The sequence below is a fragment of the Halichoerus grypus genome, chromosome 14 (assembly GCF_964656455.1).
Source record: "Halichoerus grypus chromosome 14, mHalGry1.hap1.1, whole genome shotgun sequence".
Lineage (NCBI taxonomy): Eukaryota > Metazoa > Chordata > Mammalia > Carnivora > Phocidae > Halichoerus > Halichoerus grypus.
This window is the reverse complement of record NC_135725.1, coordinates 58,569,355-58,586,730: the sequence shown is the minus strand read 5'-3', so window position 1 is coordinate 58,586,730 and position 17,376 is coordinate 58,569,355. Positions and strand designations below refer to the sequence as shown.

Here is a 17,376-nt window from a genome sequence, read left to right as displayed (position 1 = left end):
ACATTTAAGCAGAGACCTGAAGGAAGTGAGTAAAGAAGTTATTCGGATTCTAGGAAAAAAGTATTCTAGTCGGAACACAGAGAAAGTGCAAAGCCTGAGATGAGAGCGTGAATGGTGTGGAGGAACGCCACCGAGTTTGCACTGAGTACCAGTTCACATAGGACTCTGCAGGCTCTACAGTCTCATAAGCACTTTGACTTTCATTCTGAGATAGAAAATCAATGGAAGCTTTTGAGCAGAGAAATGATATGATCTGACTCATGTTTTGTAAGCATTACTCTGACTGCTGTGGGGATAACCGACTGTGGAAGAACAAGGGTAGAAGCAAGAGACCAGTTAGGCTACCAAAATCATCTGGGTAAGAGAAAACGGTGACTTAGACAAGGATGATAATGGTGGAGGTAGAGATACTGATAAGGTTTAGGTTACTTTTTTTTTTTTAAGATTTATTTATTTGACAGAGAGAGACAAAGCAAGAGAAGGAACACAAGCAGGGGGAGTGGGAGAGGGAGAAGGAGGCTTCCCGCTGAGCGGGGAGCATGATGTGGGGCTCGATCCCAGGACCCTGGGATCATGACCTGAGCCGAAGGCAGACACTTAACGACTGAGCCACCCAGGCGCCCCGGTTTAGGTTACTTTTTAAAAAATATTAAAATTCGGGGCACCTGGGTGACTCAGTCAGTTAAGCGGCTGCCTTCAGCTTGGGTCATTATTCCAGGGTCCTGAGATTGAGCCCCGCATCGGGCTCCCTGCTCAGCGGGGAGTCTGCTTCTCCCTCTCCCTCTGCCTGCCGCTCTGCCTGCTTGTGCTCTGTCAAATAAATAAAATCTTTAAAAAAATATTAAAATTCAATTTAGTTAACGTATACTGTATTATTAGTTTCAGAGGTAGAATTTAGTGATTCATCAGTTGCATGTAACACCCAGTGCTCATTACATCAAGTGCCCTCCTTAATGTCCATCACCGTTATCCCATCTCCCCACCCACCATCCCTCCAGCAACTCTGTTTTATAAAGAGTCTCTTATGGTTTGCCTCCCTGTTTTCCTCTTATTTTTCCTTCCCTTTCCCTCCCATATGTTCATCTGTTTTGTTTCTTAAATTCCCCATGAGTGAAATCATATGGATTTTGTCTTTCTCAGACTTATTTTGCTTAGCATAATACCCTCTATTTCCATCCACCTCGTTGTAAATGGCAAGATTTCATTCTTTTTGATGGCTGAGTAATATTCAGTATATCAGTGTGTGTGTGTGTGTGTGTGTGTGTGTGTGTGTGTGTGTGTGTGTGATCATTTGCTGATGGCCATCTGGGCTCTTTCCATATTTTGGCTATTGTGGACATTGCTGCTATAAACTTTGGAGTTTAGGTTACTTTTTAAAGGTAGAGCAAGCAGATTTACTACCTGACTGGATGTGGGCTATGAGACAAAAGGAAAAGGAAAAGACAAGAAGGACTCTATGGATTTGGGCCTGAGCAGCTGCAAGAATGGAGGTGTCATATACTGGTAAAGAAGACTATAGGAAAGGCAGGTTTGGTAGTGGCTTGCGGAAAAGGACCAGGAATTTGGTTTCAGATATGTCAAATCTGAGATGCCTATTTACATCCAAATGAGAAAGTTAAGATGTAGAGTCTGGCATTCATGGAAGATGTCTGGGCCAGAGATATAAATGCAGGAATCCTTATGAAACTCATGATATTGAAATAGGTTACTTAGCCTGTGAGTATGAATAAAAAGAAGAAATCAGGATTGAATCTTGGGATGCTACAAGGTTGGGAAGAGGAGGGACAAGCAAAGATGGCTAAGAAGGGGACGCCTGGGTGGTCCAGTTGCTTAAGTGTCTGCCTTCGGCTGAGGTCATGATCCCAGGATCCTGGATCGAGTCCCACATCGGGCTCCTTGCTCAGGAGGGAGCTGCTTCTCCCTCTGCTTGCCGCTCTCCTGCTTGTGTGCTCTCTCTTTCTCTCTCACAAATAAAATCTTTAACAAACAAAAAAGATGGCTAAGAAGGAACGGTCAATAGTACTGGGGTAGAACCAATACAGAGAGGTGGTCTAGAAGCCAAGTGAAGAAAGTGTTTCAAAAATCAGGAACTGAGGCATAAGGAAAGACTACACGAGTCTTTTTCAACAAATGGTGGTGGAATATCCAAATGCATATGAATGAAATCAGAGCCCTATCTCACACCATATAAAAAATTTAACTCAATATGGATCATAGAACTAAAAGAGCTAAAACTAAAAAACATTTAGGAAAAAACATAGGAGTAAATTTTTGTGACCTTGGGTTCAACAATGCTTTCTTAACTATGAAACCAAAAAACACAATCCACACAAGAAAATAGATAAATTGAATTTCATCAAAATCTAAAACTTTTGCACTCGATTTCATATCCATTATAATGGCTATTACAAAAAAAAGGGAGGGGGGGAGAGAGAGAGAAGTAACAACTGTTGGCAAGGATGTAGAGAAATTAGAACCTTTGTGCACTGTTGGTAGAAATGCAAAATGGTGCAACCCCTATAGAAAACAATATGGCAATTCTACTCCTGGTTATATACCCAAAGGAAATGAAAGCAAGGATTCAAAAGAGATATTTATATACCCATGTTCATACCAGCATTATTCACAATAGCCAAAAGGTGGAAGAAACCCAAGTATCCACCTACAAATGAGTAGATAAACAAAATGTGGTATATAGGGGCGTCTGGGTGGCTCAGTCGGATGAGCGTCTGCCTTCGGCTCAGGTCATGATCCCAGGGTCCTGGGATCGAGCCCCACATCCGGCTCCCTGCTCTGCGGGAGGCCTGCTTCTCCCTCTCCCACTCCCCCTGCTTGTGTTCCTTCTCTCGCTGTGTCTCTCTCTGTCAAATAAATAAATAAAATTCTTTTTTTAAAAAGTGGTATATATACATACAATGGAATACCATTCAGCCTTAAAAAGGAAATCCTGACACATGCTACAACATGGATGAACCTTGAGAACATTACAAACATTATGCCAAGTAAAACAGGCCAGTCACAAAATGACAAATACTGTGTGATTCCACTTATATAAGGTACCTACAGCAGTCAACTGAAAGAGGCAGAAAGTAGAATGTGGTTGCCAGTGGCTGGGGGGAGGGGAGAATGGGGAGTTAGTCTAATGGGTAGAGAGTTTCAGTTGTGGAAGACGAAAAAGTTCTGGATATTGGATGATGGTGATGGTTGCACAACAATGTGAACAAACTTAAAATGGTTAAAAGGATAAATTTTATATTATGTATATTTTACCACAATAAAAAATTTTTTAATAAAACACTTATGCTTCAAAAAAAAAACACCATCAAGAAAGTGAAATGACAACACAAAGATTGGGGGGCATTATTTACAAATCAAATCAAATATGTGGTAAGAGGCACATGTTGAGAATATATAAAGAACTCTTACAACTCAACAAAAAGACAACTCAACATGAATAGACATCTCTTCAAAGAAAATATAAAAATGGCCAATACGCACATGAAAAGATGCTTAACATCATTAGCCACTAGGGAAATGCAAATCAAACCATAATAAGATACCACTCACACCCACTGGGATGGGTATAATAAAAAACATAGACATTAATTTAGTGTTAGCAAGAATGTGGAGAAATTAGAACTTTCATGCCTTGCTGGTTAGAATGTAAGATGGTGCAACCACATTGGGGAACAGTATGGCAATTCCTCAAAAATGTTAAACTTAGAGTTACCATATGACCCAGCAATTCCACGTCTCATATATACCCAAGAGAACTGTAAACATATGTCTGGACAAAAACTTGTACACAAATGTTCATAGCAACATTATTTGTAATAGCCAAAATGTAGTAAACAACAACAACAAGCCAAATGCCCATCAAATACTGAACAGATAAAACAAAATATGGCATATCCATATCCCACCGCAAAAAGAAATGAAGTACTGATACATGTTACAACATGGTTGAATCTTAAAAACATGCTAAGTGGAAGAAGCCAGTCACAAAAGACCACATATTATATGAACCCACTTATACGCAATGTCCAGAACAGGCAAATCCACAGAAACAGCAAGTAGATTAGTGGCTGCTAGAGGCTGGAAGCAAAGATTGGATAGTGACAACTAATAGGTAAGGGGTTTCTTTTTGGGGTGATAGAAATGTTCTGGAGTTCATGGTTGCATAATTCCATGAATCTACTAAAAAACACTCAATTGTACACTTTTTAAGGGATTTTAAAGGTGAACTTTGTGGTATATAAATTATAACTCAATAAAGCTGTTATAATAAAAAGAAGGACGTAATCAATTATGTCAAGTTGCTGACTGACTGACTAAGAGGAGGACTAAAAATGGAACAGGAGTTTGACAATACGGTGGTCATCCGATGTTCTTGACAAAAGCTATTTTGGTAGAGTGGTAGAAATAAAAGAATTGAATTTTTATATAATGCATGTAACAGTACTTAAAACAGTGCTATGTACACCCCAAAAGAGAAGAAAAAGGATGAAAAATAAGAATTCAAATTAATGGTAAGCTACTAGTAAGCTTAGTCCCTAAGGCCCCAAGCAGAGCAATGAAGAAAGCGGATTTCTTAAATGTTTAATTACGGTAGTAGCCACTGTTACTAATACCGAATCAGTTTATCAGCTTGGGGTGCTGCTGTTGTGGGTGAAGCTATCCCTATGTGCTTACCTTGCTCTATTCTTCCTACCCTATGGAATGCTGCTGGAGTCAGGCCTCGCCCAGCACCCCTCCAACCACTCCCTCTGCAGCCCACAGACCAGACTTGATCTTGACTAGGACCCAGAACTTTGGCTTGCTTTCTTATTGGTGCTTCAGAAAACCTTTGTCTCATTATCACTGCTGCTGCCACCACCTGCTTACCTCAGGTACCACAAGTTCCTGCATTGCCCACCAGGCTATCAGCTCAGAAGGGGAATTTTGCAAGCTGAAGAGCCAAGCCCAAGTGTGCTGGGTACTCATCCTAACATCAACTGCCACCAAGGCTTAAGGAGTTAGTAAGGAAGTACTGCTTTATTTGTTGTTTCCGTTGTTGCTGTAATGTAATAATTTCTAAATGCCCAGGGAGAAGGAAAAAGGGCTGTAAAGTTAAGAGGAGAAAGAAATCTCTTACAGCTGAGGAATTATAGAAAGTTTCCTGGAAGAGGTGATGTTTTGGCTGTATATTGAAGAATTGAGTAAATTCTGCTAGGCTGATTTGATGAACACAGCACCTTAGGCTAAAAGAAAGCATGTATATGTGAATATGCTGAGAACAGACAGTACAAGGCGAATTTGTGACAGCAAAGTTTCCTTTTGGGTGGAGCATAGTGGGACAACTAGAGATAAGCCTGCAAATGTAAACTAGAGACCAACTGTAGCGATCCTGAATGTCAAGTGAAGGAATTTAGACTTTTCTCATAAGCTATAAGGAGTAGCTCTAGGGATATTTGAAAGGAACATGATATGATTTTAGTTTTGTATTTTTAAACTTAATTTTATAACTTGGTATTATATTTATTATTCAAATTCTAAAAAGTATAAAAAAGGTTTACAGTGAAAAAAATCTACTTTTCATCTCCTTAGTTTTTCACCCAATACCTTTCCCCATGGGCAATCAGGTATCAGTCTCTTATGTATCTTTGTTAGATATTCTATACAAACAGACACAAACACTATGGGTTTGTGTATTCTTTCCTGCTCTTTTTTATACAAATGTAGACATCTTATACATACTGTTCTACACCTTGCTTTTTCATATTGCAATATACCTTGGATATCTCTCCATTTTAGTAAAGAGCTACCTCATTCTTTTTATAGCTATATAATACTGTACAACATTGTTAGGATCTGCCAGCAGGTTATTTAACCAGTCCTTTTTTTTTTTTTTTTTTTAAGATTTATTTATTTGAGAGAGAGTGTGTGTGTGCGTCCACGCCTGGGTGGGAAAAAGGACAGAGGGAGAGAATCTTCAAGCAGACTCCCCCTCTGAGGGCAGAGTCAGAGACACAGGGCTCCATCCCATGACCGATGAGATCATGACCTGAGCCAAAGCGAAGAGTGAAGCTCAATAAACTGAGCCAACCAGGCGCCCCTAACCAGTCTTTAACATTTAGGTTGTTTTCACTCTCTGCTACTAAAAACAATGCTTCAAAAATAGAACATACGTGAAAATGTTTCTTTCCACATGTGAAAATAAACCTACAGGATATATTCCTGGAAGTGATTTTAGGGTTCAAAGGGTATACAGAATTCTGATACATTTTGCCAGTTGTCTTCCTTAGAGGTTATACCAATTTACACTCCCATCCCACCAGCAATGCAGGAGTGCCTGTTCCCTCACACCTCTGTCAACACAATATGTTTCATAATTTTAATTCTCCCTTAGAAACATTAATCAGGTTATATGCATAGGAGGACAACCCCATTTACATTTAAAACTGGATGAATACAGCATATGCTCTTTGGATATATTTAATTTTGATTGGGAGAAGTAATTTTAAAACTACATATCTTCACGCTGCCTAGAAAAAAAGTACTCTCATTTCTTGAGTCAAAACCATTCCATTCTCCAGTTTAGGTGAGGAGCCTTTAGCCAGAGATGGAAGAAAAGGAATATGACCTGTGAAAGGCAGTCGGGTTCTTGGGTAGGGCAAGCACTGGACAGCTTCAAGTTGAAAATAAGGTTCTGTGTTAAGTCCAGTACTGGGAAGAAGAAAGGTCAGGATAAGAGAAATTCCCACAATGGCCCATCAGCTGCTGGGGAAATGGCAATCTTATCTCAGCATGAAACCCATGAAGAGTAATTTTAAAATGCAGTGTTTGCATTAGCCCCTCCAGTGCCTGTGAGCAATATGCCCATTCCTGCCTCCTACACCACACCTACTTTACAGTGGCATATCCTAAAAGTCCTGCAGCTGTAAATTACTTCTACCCACATGTTCCTCCCTCTTTGGAAAGGTAGTTTCTTTCTTTTTTTTTTTTTTTTAAGATTTTATTTATTTAACAGAGAGAGACACAGCAAGAGAGGGAACACAAGCAGGGGGAGTGGGAGAGGGAGAAGCAGGCTTCCCGCTGAGCAGGGAGCCCGATGCGGGGCTCAATCCCAGGACCCTGAGATCATGACCTGAGCCGAAGGCAGACGCTTAACAACTGAGCCACCCAGGTGCCCTGGAAAGGTAGTTTCTAAAGCCGCCCTCAACCCCCCAATAGACTGGAAGCTTCCTAGAGGCAGGAACTCCTTTCCTGTTGCTTTAGAACCCTCTTGCACTCCAGTTCCCACAGGATTAGCTTAAAATCTGTATTCAAGTAATTTAGACTGATTTAAGCTGTGGACCTCCCCCATCACCTTGTGAAACTCACCACCAAGCTGGGTCTCACGCTAGCCTGATGGAGGCCATACCCAGCGAGCTGTGACCCCATTAAATATAGATTTAGAATACCTGAGTGTATGTCTTCTACTGAGACATGGTTTGCCTTCTGTACTAGCTCATGCAAAAGTTTTTTCTGCCTCAGTCTTTTCTCTCTCAGAACATTTTTAAAATTGTTGATGCACTTGTTGAGGTAGATAGTCTCTGCACACACTTGCTCTAGGCTTAGTCTGCCCTGCTTGGGAGATTCGGGCCTGGAACATGTTTCACCTCCCAGAAACGGAGCCAGAGCAAAACCTGGCAATGAATATGCAATAGGCGAAGAGTTAGAAGCAAGAGAGAAGTTGCTGGGATCCTGAAAGGTTTGGTCTCTCTGTGTAGGGATGCCCACTCCACCAGAGACCACACTGAGCAAGCTCTCACTCTCCTGACTCCCAGGGCTCTCCACAGAGAAATCTTGGGCACCCTCTGAACTCACTGTCCCAAGAAGTCTATCACTGTTCTCTGACTGAGAACCACTTTCATTGCTTTCCAGGTCCTCAGGACTGATGGACCCACTATTCTCCAGCTTCTGAAACACGCCCTGCAGAGCTGAACGGAAGTGGTGAATTGCTCGGCCCAGTCTGCTTTTGTAAAACTTAATTTCTACATCTTCATCCTCCTGCAAGCCAACCAGACCACAAGATGACTTTTCAAAGACATCTTTAAGGACCCGAGAAGCATGTTCCTCCTCTTCATTCAAGTCAATATGAACCATGTCACTGAAGGTCTCAGGCCCTACGATAATTTCTTCCATCATGTGGTCATGGCTCAGAGTTGCAAACCTTTTGGACTTGTCTGTCAAAAGGTCCTCTAGCTGCTTTGAGCTCAGAATACCAAGCCCAGCTTCACAGGCCAGGAGGTTGTCTTCTGTCTTCAGTAACCCAGACAGTGACAGGCAGCTGCCCGCCTCATTTTTATTGCCGCAGTTATTTGCTCTTTTTGTTTCAAATCCTTGGCTGGACTGTTTGAAAACCTGGGATTTCCCAGAGCCCTCCTCTTCTGGGATTAACACTGGGGAAGGTTCCTCAAATTGATGAAAGGTGGACAGAGAAGCTTCTCTCCCTGTCAGCTCACCACAACTGCCACTGATAACTTGGGAGGCTCCTGATGTTCCTTTTACTTCATCTCCTGGCTTAGATATATCGCTTGGCTTTGTGAAATTATTCTTGGGTGGAAAGCAAAGGCCTTGCTGCTTAGGAGTTTGAGGTTCTTTGTGTTGATTCTGAGCCCTCATTTGACACGCTCCTGGGTCCCCTGTTTCCATCTGAAAAAGTGGTTCATGCTGGTTTAAAGAATTTGCATTATGATCCTGAAGTTGCAAAAACGATAGAGACTCCTTCTGGGGATTCTTATAGCACTGTGGCCAGCTTGGTTCTTCTTTGGTGGCAATCCGGACCCCTACACTCTGCAAAAGGATGGATTTCTGCAAGATGAAGTCCCTATGCTCTATATGGGCAAGTTTCACAACAGTAGGCCTGGGGGCTGGGGCTTTGCCTGCCCTGTAAGCTTCTTTGATGTACCTGTTGCACTGCATGCCGTTAACACAGAGGTGCATGGCCAGGAAGCTGTGTACCAGCTCCACGGTATTTTCCCCATCTTGCTCAGGAAGTCCATACAGATACAGAATGGCATCCTCACCGGGGCTGTCCACATGGGGTTCCTGGGCCATTTCCCCCACACACACCTTGGCCAGTGAGCTGCTGCCCACCTGCAAGCCTTCTATTTCACTCAGAACTGAGTCTACACAACTAGACACTTCATCCACTGAACCCCGGACTTGGCTCAAGTGTTGCTGCAGCTCAGCAATTTCAGTTTGGAGACGGCTGATGCCTTGTAGCTCTCTGATTATATAGTCTACTACATCCCCCAAAGGCTCTCGCTGTTCACAGCTGCAGCCTTGGTGATAGCCTCTAGACAAAAGGGACTTGGCTTGATTCCTTTCTGAGGGCTCTTGACAGCTTGTGCTAATGCTGACAGAGGAGAGGTCCTGAGAGCCAGATCCCGAAGCACAGACAGTAGAGCCCAGAGGAAACTGGCTGCCAGCCTGCTGCTCAAAGCTGCAATGCTCGGCCAGGCCCCCATCTCTATCCCCACCAATGGCTGAGGCTGTTGACCCACAGTGAGGGAGCAGGGAGCTATCCTCTGGTAAGGATTCAATAGGGCCTGAGGACTTGCTCTTGATGCCACACACAGTCTCTGACTTAGGCTTATCTGGGGAAAGCCTGGAGGAGGGTCCCAAGGTGACCATGATTTCTTCCTCTGACTCTTGCAACAATCGTTTCATTTTCTCCCTCAGGGTCTGAGGTATTTTCTTGCTTCTTCCTCTTATTTCTGGTCAGGGTGCTTAACAGAGACTGTCTTAGAAGACAATATACTGCCCTGCTCTTTTCAGTCTTTTTCTAGCAATTATGGCTGGGTGATGCCTTGGGATTAGCCCACAGTACTGCCTGGAATGATCCCATGTGTAGTCTCCAAACCTGGTACATGCCCCTGGATCCTGGCTTGACTCTTATCCTGCAGCTAGTGAAAAAGGGAAATAGTGCACTCAGGTCAGAAAGCAGCAGGATAGTTTTAAATCCGAATCAAACTGTCAAGCAGGAATAATAATGTTACCTTCTAAGACTGCAGAAGTCAACCCTGACCTGTCTCCCACTGCTGGCCTTCAAAGCTGTAGGCAGTCACTTCTCTTTCCTTGGCTTCCCATCAGGGTATTGATGTATCAAGTCCTTGTGTTCTGGGCAAGTACCCAAAGGCATCAAGATTAAGACAAACTCCTGGGAAGTAGGTGGGTAAGGTCAATGAGTGACTGAACCTTTACAAAATTCAACACTAGGGTCTGATTCAGGAATGAACAAATAGATGCCTAACTACCAAAGCTCAAATTACATACACAGTGAAAGACAGCAACAAGGCATGGAATGTTTGTTTTCCCAGTCAGATGTTCTGCTGAAAACTCAGCAACTCCAACTGTGTTCCTGCCTGTGCTTATAGTGACAGCAACCCTTCACTTGGAGAAAAGACCATGGCAACTATTTAAAACTTGGAGGAAAAAAAAATGTTTTCTAAAAATTCTAGAATAAGGTGGCATGGCATAAGCAAAAATCACTGTCCAGACTCAGGTACATTAAGCACATTTGGATCTAGTGGGGCATGTGGCCAAAGACACACATATGGTGGGCTCACAGCTGGGGATGAAGGAAGCTCAGGAACAGCCTGGAGTCCTGAACTCCATTTAATAGTCCCCAAGCGCTTGGTGCAGCCTAATCAACACACAGGTTTGGCTTTCCTCCTCCACGGTGCATCTGGTCTAATACCTCCCTTCAGAGCACCAGGTAAGTGATTTTTCAGCACTCCTGGAGTAACAGAGGATTGCTCTAGCCCTCTGACGGCTTGGAGAGAACAATGCATGGGACAGGTGGGGAACTGGTTATATCACAGAGGGCTCCAGGGTACTTTGCTATTCTCCAAAAAGGTGAAGCTAGCCTGCCACTAGTCCTGCCCCTATACCCTAAACTACCAGTGACTACTACAGAGGTAAAGATGACTATTACCTTATAAGGAGTGGGTATCCATTCCCTTTTTACTGGGAACATGCAGAGTGTAGGGAAGGAGCAGAATAGAAAGTACAAAGGGAAAAGCTAAGAGCCCCGGAATGCCTGGGACTGCTAATACTTTCTGGCTTTGCTGGGTTACCCTGGGAGGGGTAAAATTGGTTGGTGGGAAACATGCAATCCTTTATGTTCTTCAATCAGAGATGATTTCCCCATTTTCTAGATTTGATCTAGATTTCTAAATCTAAACTCCTGCCTCCTTTTCTTTTCCCAGTAACTCAAGTTAACCCTAAAAGGGGAAAACGGCCTGTGAAGAGCATAGGCTGACAGCTCCCACAGCAACTCATTTTCAGGAAGGGCTACCATCTATAGTTTATGGGCTTAAAAATTAAAAGCACTCTATTTTCCCTGACTAGAAAGAATCAGAAGCATGAGTCAGAAGACTTGGGACAAAGATTAAGCTGACCCGTTTTACTGGAAATAACAAGGCCAAGAACCAAGAGACTAGAGACCAAGAAACGAGATTAATTCCCATTTCACGTCTTCCCTCCTTCTCTGTAGTTCATCTAAAAACTCTACTTCATTTAAGAACTCCTCACCTAAAAATGCTATCCATTCTGTGAGGCACTGCCAAGGTCCAATTACTGCTTTTTAAGCATTTTTGCTTTACTCCTATGTCTCAAGGGGCCAGGATCAGCCATACTCCTAATCCTGCCAACTCAGTATAATCTGTGTCAGAGAGGGAGAGAGAGCGAGAAGACATACTCTATGTGCACAATCAGAACTGCTGGGTCTTGGGCTAGTGCCTAGCTGCCTAGACAACAAAGCCCCCAATTCTAGGACTGACTGGTCAAATTATTCCTTCTCTCCTTCCGCAAGTGCACCTGTACTTCCAAAACCACCCCTCTCTTCTCCCGCCCCCCCCCTTTCCTGCCCCAACTGTGCAAGGTCTAGGTTCACCTGATTTGGTCTTGGCACCTGGTATTAGGTTTGAACAAGGTCCCTGGTCTGGGTAATCAGCCTTTCAAGTTTGTCTCAAAGAGAAAGACTGCTTACTAAACCAAGATGGAAGGTGTGCATATGACCACATGAAGCCATGAGCAAGTGCTACTAGACTAAGAATGAAAAGACTTAAGTTGGTGTTTTGTTTCATCAGTGACCTTGGATTAAACACTTGACTTCTCTGTTCCTTAGTTTCCTCATCTATAAAGTGGGAAAGATAGTCACAGGAATGTTGCCAAGCATGCAACCACCTATAAAAGGGTATGATTTGAGTAAACCATGACTTCTATACAACCCCAAAACCCCTATCTTTCCCGGTCTCTTTTAATGGTCTGCAGCACTGCCTAGAACCAGACCACTGGAGCGTGTCATTCTTTGTTAATCCTGTTTTCTTCTAGAAGTTTTTTCTTAAGATTAAAAAAAGAGAGGAGCAAAACATTCAGTTCCCAACATTTTATTCAGGTGACAAAAGGCTTGCCATGCTCCTTCAGGCAGTCTGAAAGCATGAGGAAGGGGCAAATAGCTATAGGGGGCAAACTTTTCCTTTCTAATGTTGGTGAGGCCCAGACCACCCTCACTTTGGTCCAGAGAAGGCAGCTTTTCGGGAGCAAAAATGAAGCTGATTCAGTGCAGGCCAGGTTAACTTCAGGCCTATCTCTGCTTTTCAGATCAATACTCAAGATAGGCTTGGCTTAACTTCCTGGACAGTCTTGCCAAGTGTCTCCTCTGAGAGAACAGTGCCTTCAACACTGTCTGGTAGCCATACACGGGGCAAATGGCATGGCTACTGTGTTCAGAGTCCTTTCCTCCTGAAGGACTGAAGGCAAAGCTGCCTGGTTTCCTATGTTACTAACAAATAGGAAATTTCCAACTAGAGCTGCCATAGCAACTTCTCCCAGCCTCAAAGGAAGAGCTTGCTTCCATATCAAACAAACAAACAAACTCCCCACAAAACACTACATCAAAAACTAATGATGTACTGTATGGTGACTAACATAACATAATAAAATAAGATTTAAAACAAAAAAAATTCTTATGAGTTAGTAACCACAGCCCCTAGATGAACTTAAGAATCACCTCCTGGGGATATGGGTTCCCTAAAGGCACCAAACCCATTCAGTCATCCAGATATTTAGGTTTTGAAGCAGGGGACAGAGTTCAATGTAATGCCCAAAGAATCAACCAGTCACTTGGCTTAGAACCCAATAGGATACTGGAAGCCAGGAAGCCCAAGTCAAGTCCACCTCCTTCCCTATACTCTCTTTGCTACTACTGTCCACAGGAATGAAATAACAAGGGCTAAAGAGTGAGGACAGTTTGGTCTCTAAATCAATTCAACTGATTTGTCTGGCACTAAGCTATGTGCCAGGGATATAAGATACTGTTCCTGCTCTCTAATATATTAAGGTTTGGAGAGGGAAATAGGCATATAGACAATCACAAAATTAAGTGAAACATGTTATAATAAAGTTGTAATAAATCATAAATAATAAGCATTTAATTCCAGTGATGGGAATGAGAAGACAGTGAGAGGCCCAGCAAAACCAGGACAGGGAAAGCCATAGAGAAGTAATATTTGAGCTGGAATGGGATAACAAGGCACTGGGGTCCATCCAGCTCAAAGCTGACCCTCTGGATTCCTTCAAGGTACCTAGTGCTCTAATTCTGCCCTGCTCTATTAGCCTCTAGTCAACTCTCCAAATTTCATACATACACTCTCAAAAATGACCACACCTTTCTGCTATCTTTTCCTAAGGAATGCCTAAAGCTGGGAAAAATAAGGCAGCCCCATTCAAGGGATATCTCTGTTTGAAAAGACAACATATCAAGACAAAATGTATCAATCCAAAGGAGAAAACATGAAGGATGGAAAGCTGAGAACAATGGCAGGGAGTAAACCCTTAAATCATATCAGCACCAGACTACCAAAAAAAGTCAAGAGGAAAAAACCCCTCCGTTTTCTGAAATGGCTGATTCTTTTTGTCTTTCTCTGACATCAAATAAATGTGATTACGAATGGGAGTACTCCTTGTAAAATTGCTTCTGACCCAAATCTTGGCTGGGAAGAAACAACTGGGGACTTCTGGGAATAGGGCAGGGCTCTCTGTGCATATATTAATCAGCCTCTCACTTTGTGTGAAACAAACCCAGAAGGCAGAAAGCCAGGAACTCTGAGCACACCTCCCCACAACCCTTCTACAGAGGTCAGATCATTCCTGGGCCATTTACCAATTATGCTGTATGGCTAATAAGGTGGGAGGAATGGATTTCTAGGGCTACAACAGATAGGAGTACTTTTAGGATGGTAATCTTTGGGCAAGAATCAATGTTTACAAAGATTGTCAGAGAAAGTGGACAGAGTCACATGGTATAAAGAGTGAGATTAGCCAACAGGAATTAAAAATGCCCTAGATTAAACTAGATACTACAGTTCCTAGGACTTGCCATCCCTCCTCGTCAACATTAGGAGGAACCCCATTTATAGGCCAGGAACTAAACATGGTAAAGGAAAGAAAACCTCAAGCATTACATCCAAAAGGAGAGACAGAACTTCTGGTAACATACAGTAGCATCAGGGAGGATGCAGCCTTCAGAGGGTTAGCATATCAAGACTTCAAAATGAAGAAAGAATGCCAGCCAGGAGAGCTTGGTATTCTTAGCCTGTTCAGGGCTCCCTTTCAGCAGTACCAAGGTTTACTATACCAAGGAATATAACCAACCATAAAACAATACATATGCACCCAGAGTCAGATACTCATGACAAAGACTCTCTCTTTTGACCAAAACTGAGTCTGGTTGCTCTAAGTCCTCTTTCTGACTAGGCCCCTGACCTTGAGCTCTGTTTAGTCCACTTTTACCAAGAATTCTGCTGAGTCAGTTTATGAAAACTCTTCACATTTGATATCTGACCAAATTCCTTATCCACCACCTTGGCCTACCTCCAGCAAAACTCCTGTCAAGTCAGTTTAGCCAGACTTCACCCTACCCTTGATGTTTCCTCTTAGTAATTTTCCATCCACTGACCCTCAACCTGCTCCTTGGCTATAAATTCTCACTTTTTCTTATATTCAGAGTTGGGCTCAATCTCTCTCCCCATTACAATACCCCAAGGTAATAATCACCTTGAATAAAGTCTGTCTTACTGTCTTTAACAAATGTCACAGTATTTTTTTTCTTAAGCACTCATCATAATCTTTTTTCCTCACTACTTCATGGTTCTCGTGAGTAGACTTGAAGAAGGCATGTGAGCAGGAATCTAGCTAGCCCCTGAATACTAGCCCCTCCCAACAAAAAAACCCCACATTCTCTACCTCCTTACTCTGCTATAGTTTCTTCAGAGAACTTACTACCACCTGCCTGATAGATAATAAACAAGCAAACAAATATAGGATCTATCTCTCTAACCACCTCCCTATTCTGGAATGTAAGCAGGGACTTTGTTTTGCTCATTACTATATCCCCCACACCTAGAACAGTGCCTGGTACATATGGTGCTCAAAACAAACAAACAAATAAAATCTTGCCATTGAATAAAAGGAATCAGAACACCAAATCAGGAAAGTTTAGAGTTAAAGGAGTCCTTTACAGAATACTAGATCTTGAATCTCATACTACATCGTGATCTAGCTTGTGGAGTTTTATTTAGGTATCACAGTGTTTTTCTAAATTTTAAATGTGTAAGTCTTTATAGGCAGGGCAGCTACTCTAGATTCTCAGAAGTCCTATTACCCAAGTTTAAACCCTTGACCTAAAAATGACACCCTTGTTGTTGTTAATCTGTTTTACTTTGGCAGACCCCTAAATGGGAGGTTCTTGCTTGAGGACCCACAGTGGATATGAATTCATGACACCGGAAGCTGTGCTTTGTTTTTTAATTCCCAATGCCTAGCACAGGGCACTACTATGCCAAACATATGACCTGGCACACAGTGAGAACTCAGTGCCATGGAAAGAATAAATGAGTGATGGCAGAGCTGCATTAGAATCCAAGTCTCCTAATTTCTAATTCACTTTTGTTTCCATAACAATATGCGCCTTCGCATTCTAGGTTTACTTCTAGATTGATGGCTTACAACCTGTTTTTATTGTAAAAACTAAGTTGGAAACTTCTCCCCAAATACATTTAAATTTTCCTGGGGACTCACACAGGACAAATAAAGAAGATAGTGGCAGCGGCTGTGCCATGGTTCCTGTCATCCAAAGAGCTGCTATCAGGGGGCTTCCATTTGCCCTTCCAGCTGGAATAGCTACCCCAATCCTTCTGCTGGATGACAGGTCTAGAGCAGCACTGTCCATTAGAAACATAATGTGAGCCACATATATAATTTAAATATTTCTAGTAGCCACGTAAAAAGTAAAAAAAAAAAAAGAAATTTATTTTAATATATTTTATATAATTCATTATCCAAAATATTATCATTTCAACATGCAATCAATATAAAAATTATTCATCATGTATTTGCATTTTTTTCATACTGAATCCTTGAATTCTGGTATATATCTTACATTTGCAGTAAATCTCAATTGAGACTAGCCTGCCTGCCAAGTACTCAACTACCACACATGGCCAGTGGCTACCATATTGGACACACAGGTCTAGAAGGCTGAGACAGGAGACACTCTAGAGAGCCTTCAAAACCTGGCACAAATGCTCATTGCAGGCTGCCATCTCAGGGGCAGCAGAATGCTCTGTTCTTTTACTCATTTTTCACCTGCTCACTTTGATCCTAGCTGGAGGTAGCATATTTCCATTTTGTGACAGGTTCAATCCTCAAGGCTACAAAGAACAAAGTATTAAGGCCCAAAACTACAGAGGATGAGACCTTTTCTCTCTCTCAATCTAACTCTTTCTAAATACTCTCTAGCAATAGGTAGCTTCTTTCCAATACTCTGGACAAAACTACAGGTTAAACCTAATTACTTCAATAGAAGCTACCCCTTTGCAGAGAAGACTTAGAGACCTCTCAGACAAGAGCACAATCTCAATGCAGCTGAGTCAAAGACTATCCTACACAACTCACACTAGAGGGACATGTAACAATAGTAAAATTATATTTGTTTATAGTTTTACAGTTTACATGACTCCTATTTTATCATGACATATTTTATCATCATAACCCTATGAGGCAGGAAGGAAGATTATTCTTATTTCATAAATGAGAAAAATAAGCTCAGAGAGGTTAAATGACTTGACCAAGGTCACTGAGTAGAACTAGGATTTAAAAGGGGGTCTTCGATCTATAAAGTTAGTGCTGTTTTTATCATACATGCATGGTGCAAATGGACAGATTATTATGCATATGTATACACACTCAAGACTGAGAAAACTCAAGATGACTTTTCTGTCTATATGGCATATACACACGAGAGGGAAGAATCAATACATCAGACAGAAGGACAGTACACACACA

The 17,376-nt window shown here is 42.1% G+C and overlaps 1 protein-coding gene across 12 annotated transcripts in view; it reads right to left on the bottom strand.

Annotated features, from left to right (window-relative positions):
- UNC13B (unc-13 homolog B) overlaps positions 1-17,376 on the bottom strand; it is a 218,226-nt gene that overhangs the window by 47,565 nt on the left and 153,285 nt on the right. For 5 of the 12 annotated variants that reach the window (XR_013443745.1, XM_078061426.1, XM_078061424.1 and 2 more), the window contains exons 2-3: positions 10,026-10,186; positions 7,443-9,932 (exon numbers count right to left, since the gene is read on the bottom strand). The exons of 6 other annotated variants lie outside the window; for them this stretch is intronic. Coding sequence is in view for 5 of the 6 variants with exons in the window: in XM_078061426.1 (XP_077917552.1) it covers positions 7,443-9,696 (2,254 nt within the window). In the remaining variant the exon portion in view is untranslated. Of the gene's footprint in view, positions 1-7,442; positions 9,933-10,025; positions 10,187-11,562; positions 11,611-17,376 lie in introns of those variants that run through there. One more of the 12 variants, XM_078061425.1, reaches the window with a different exon arrangement.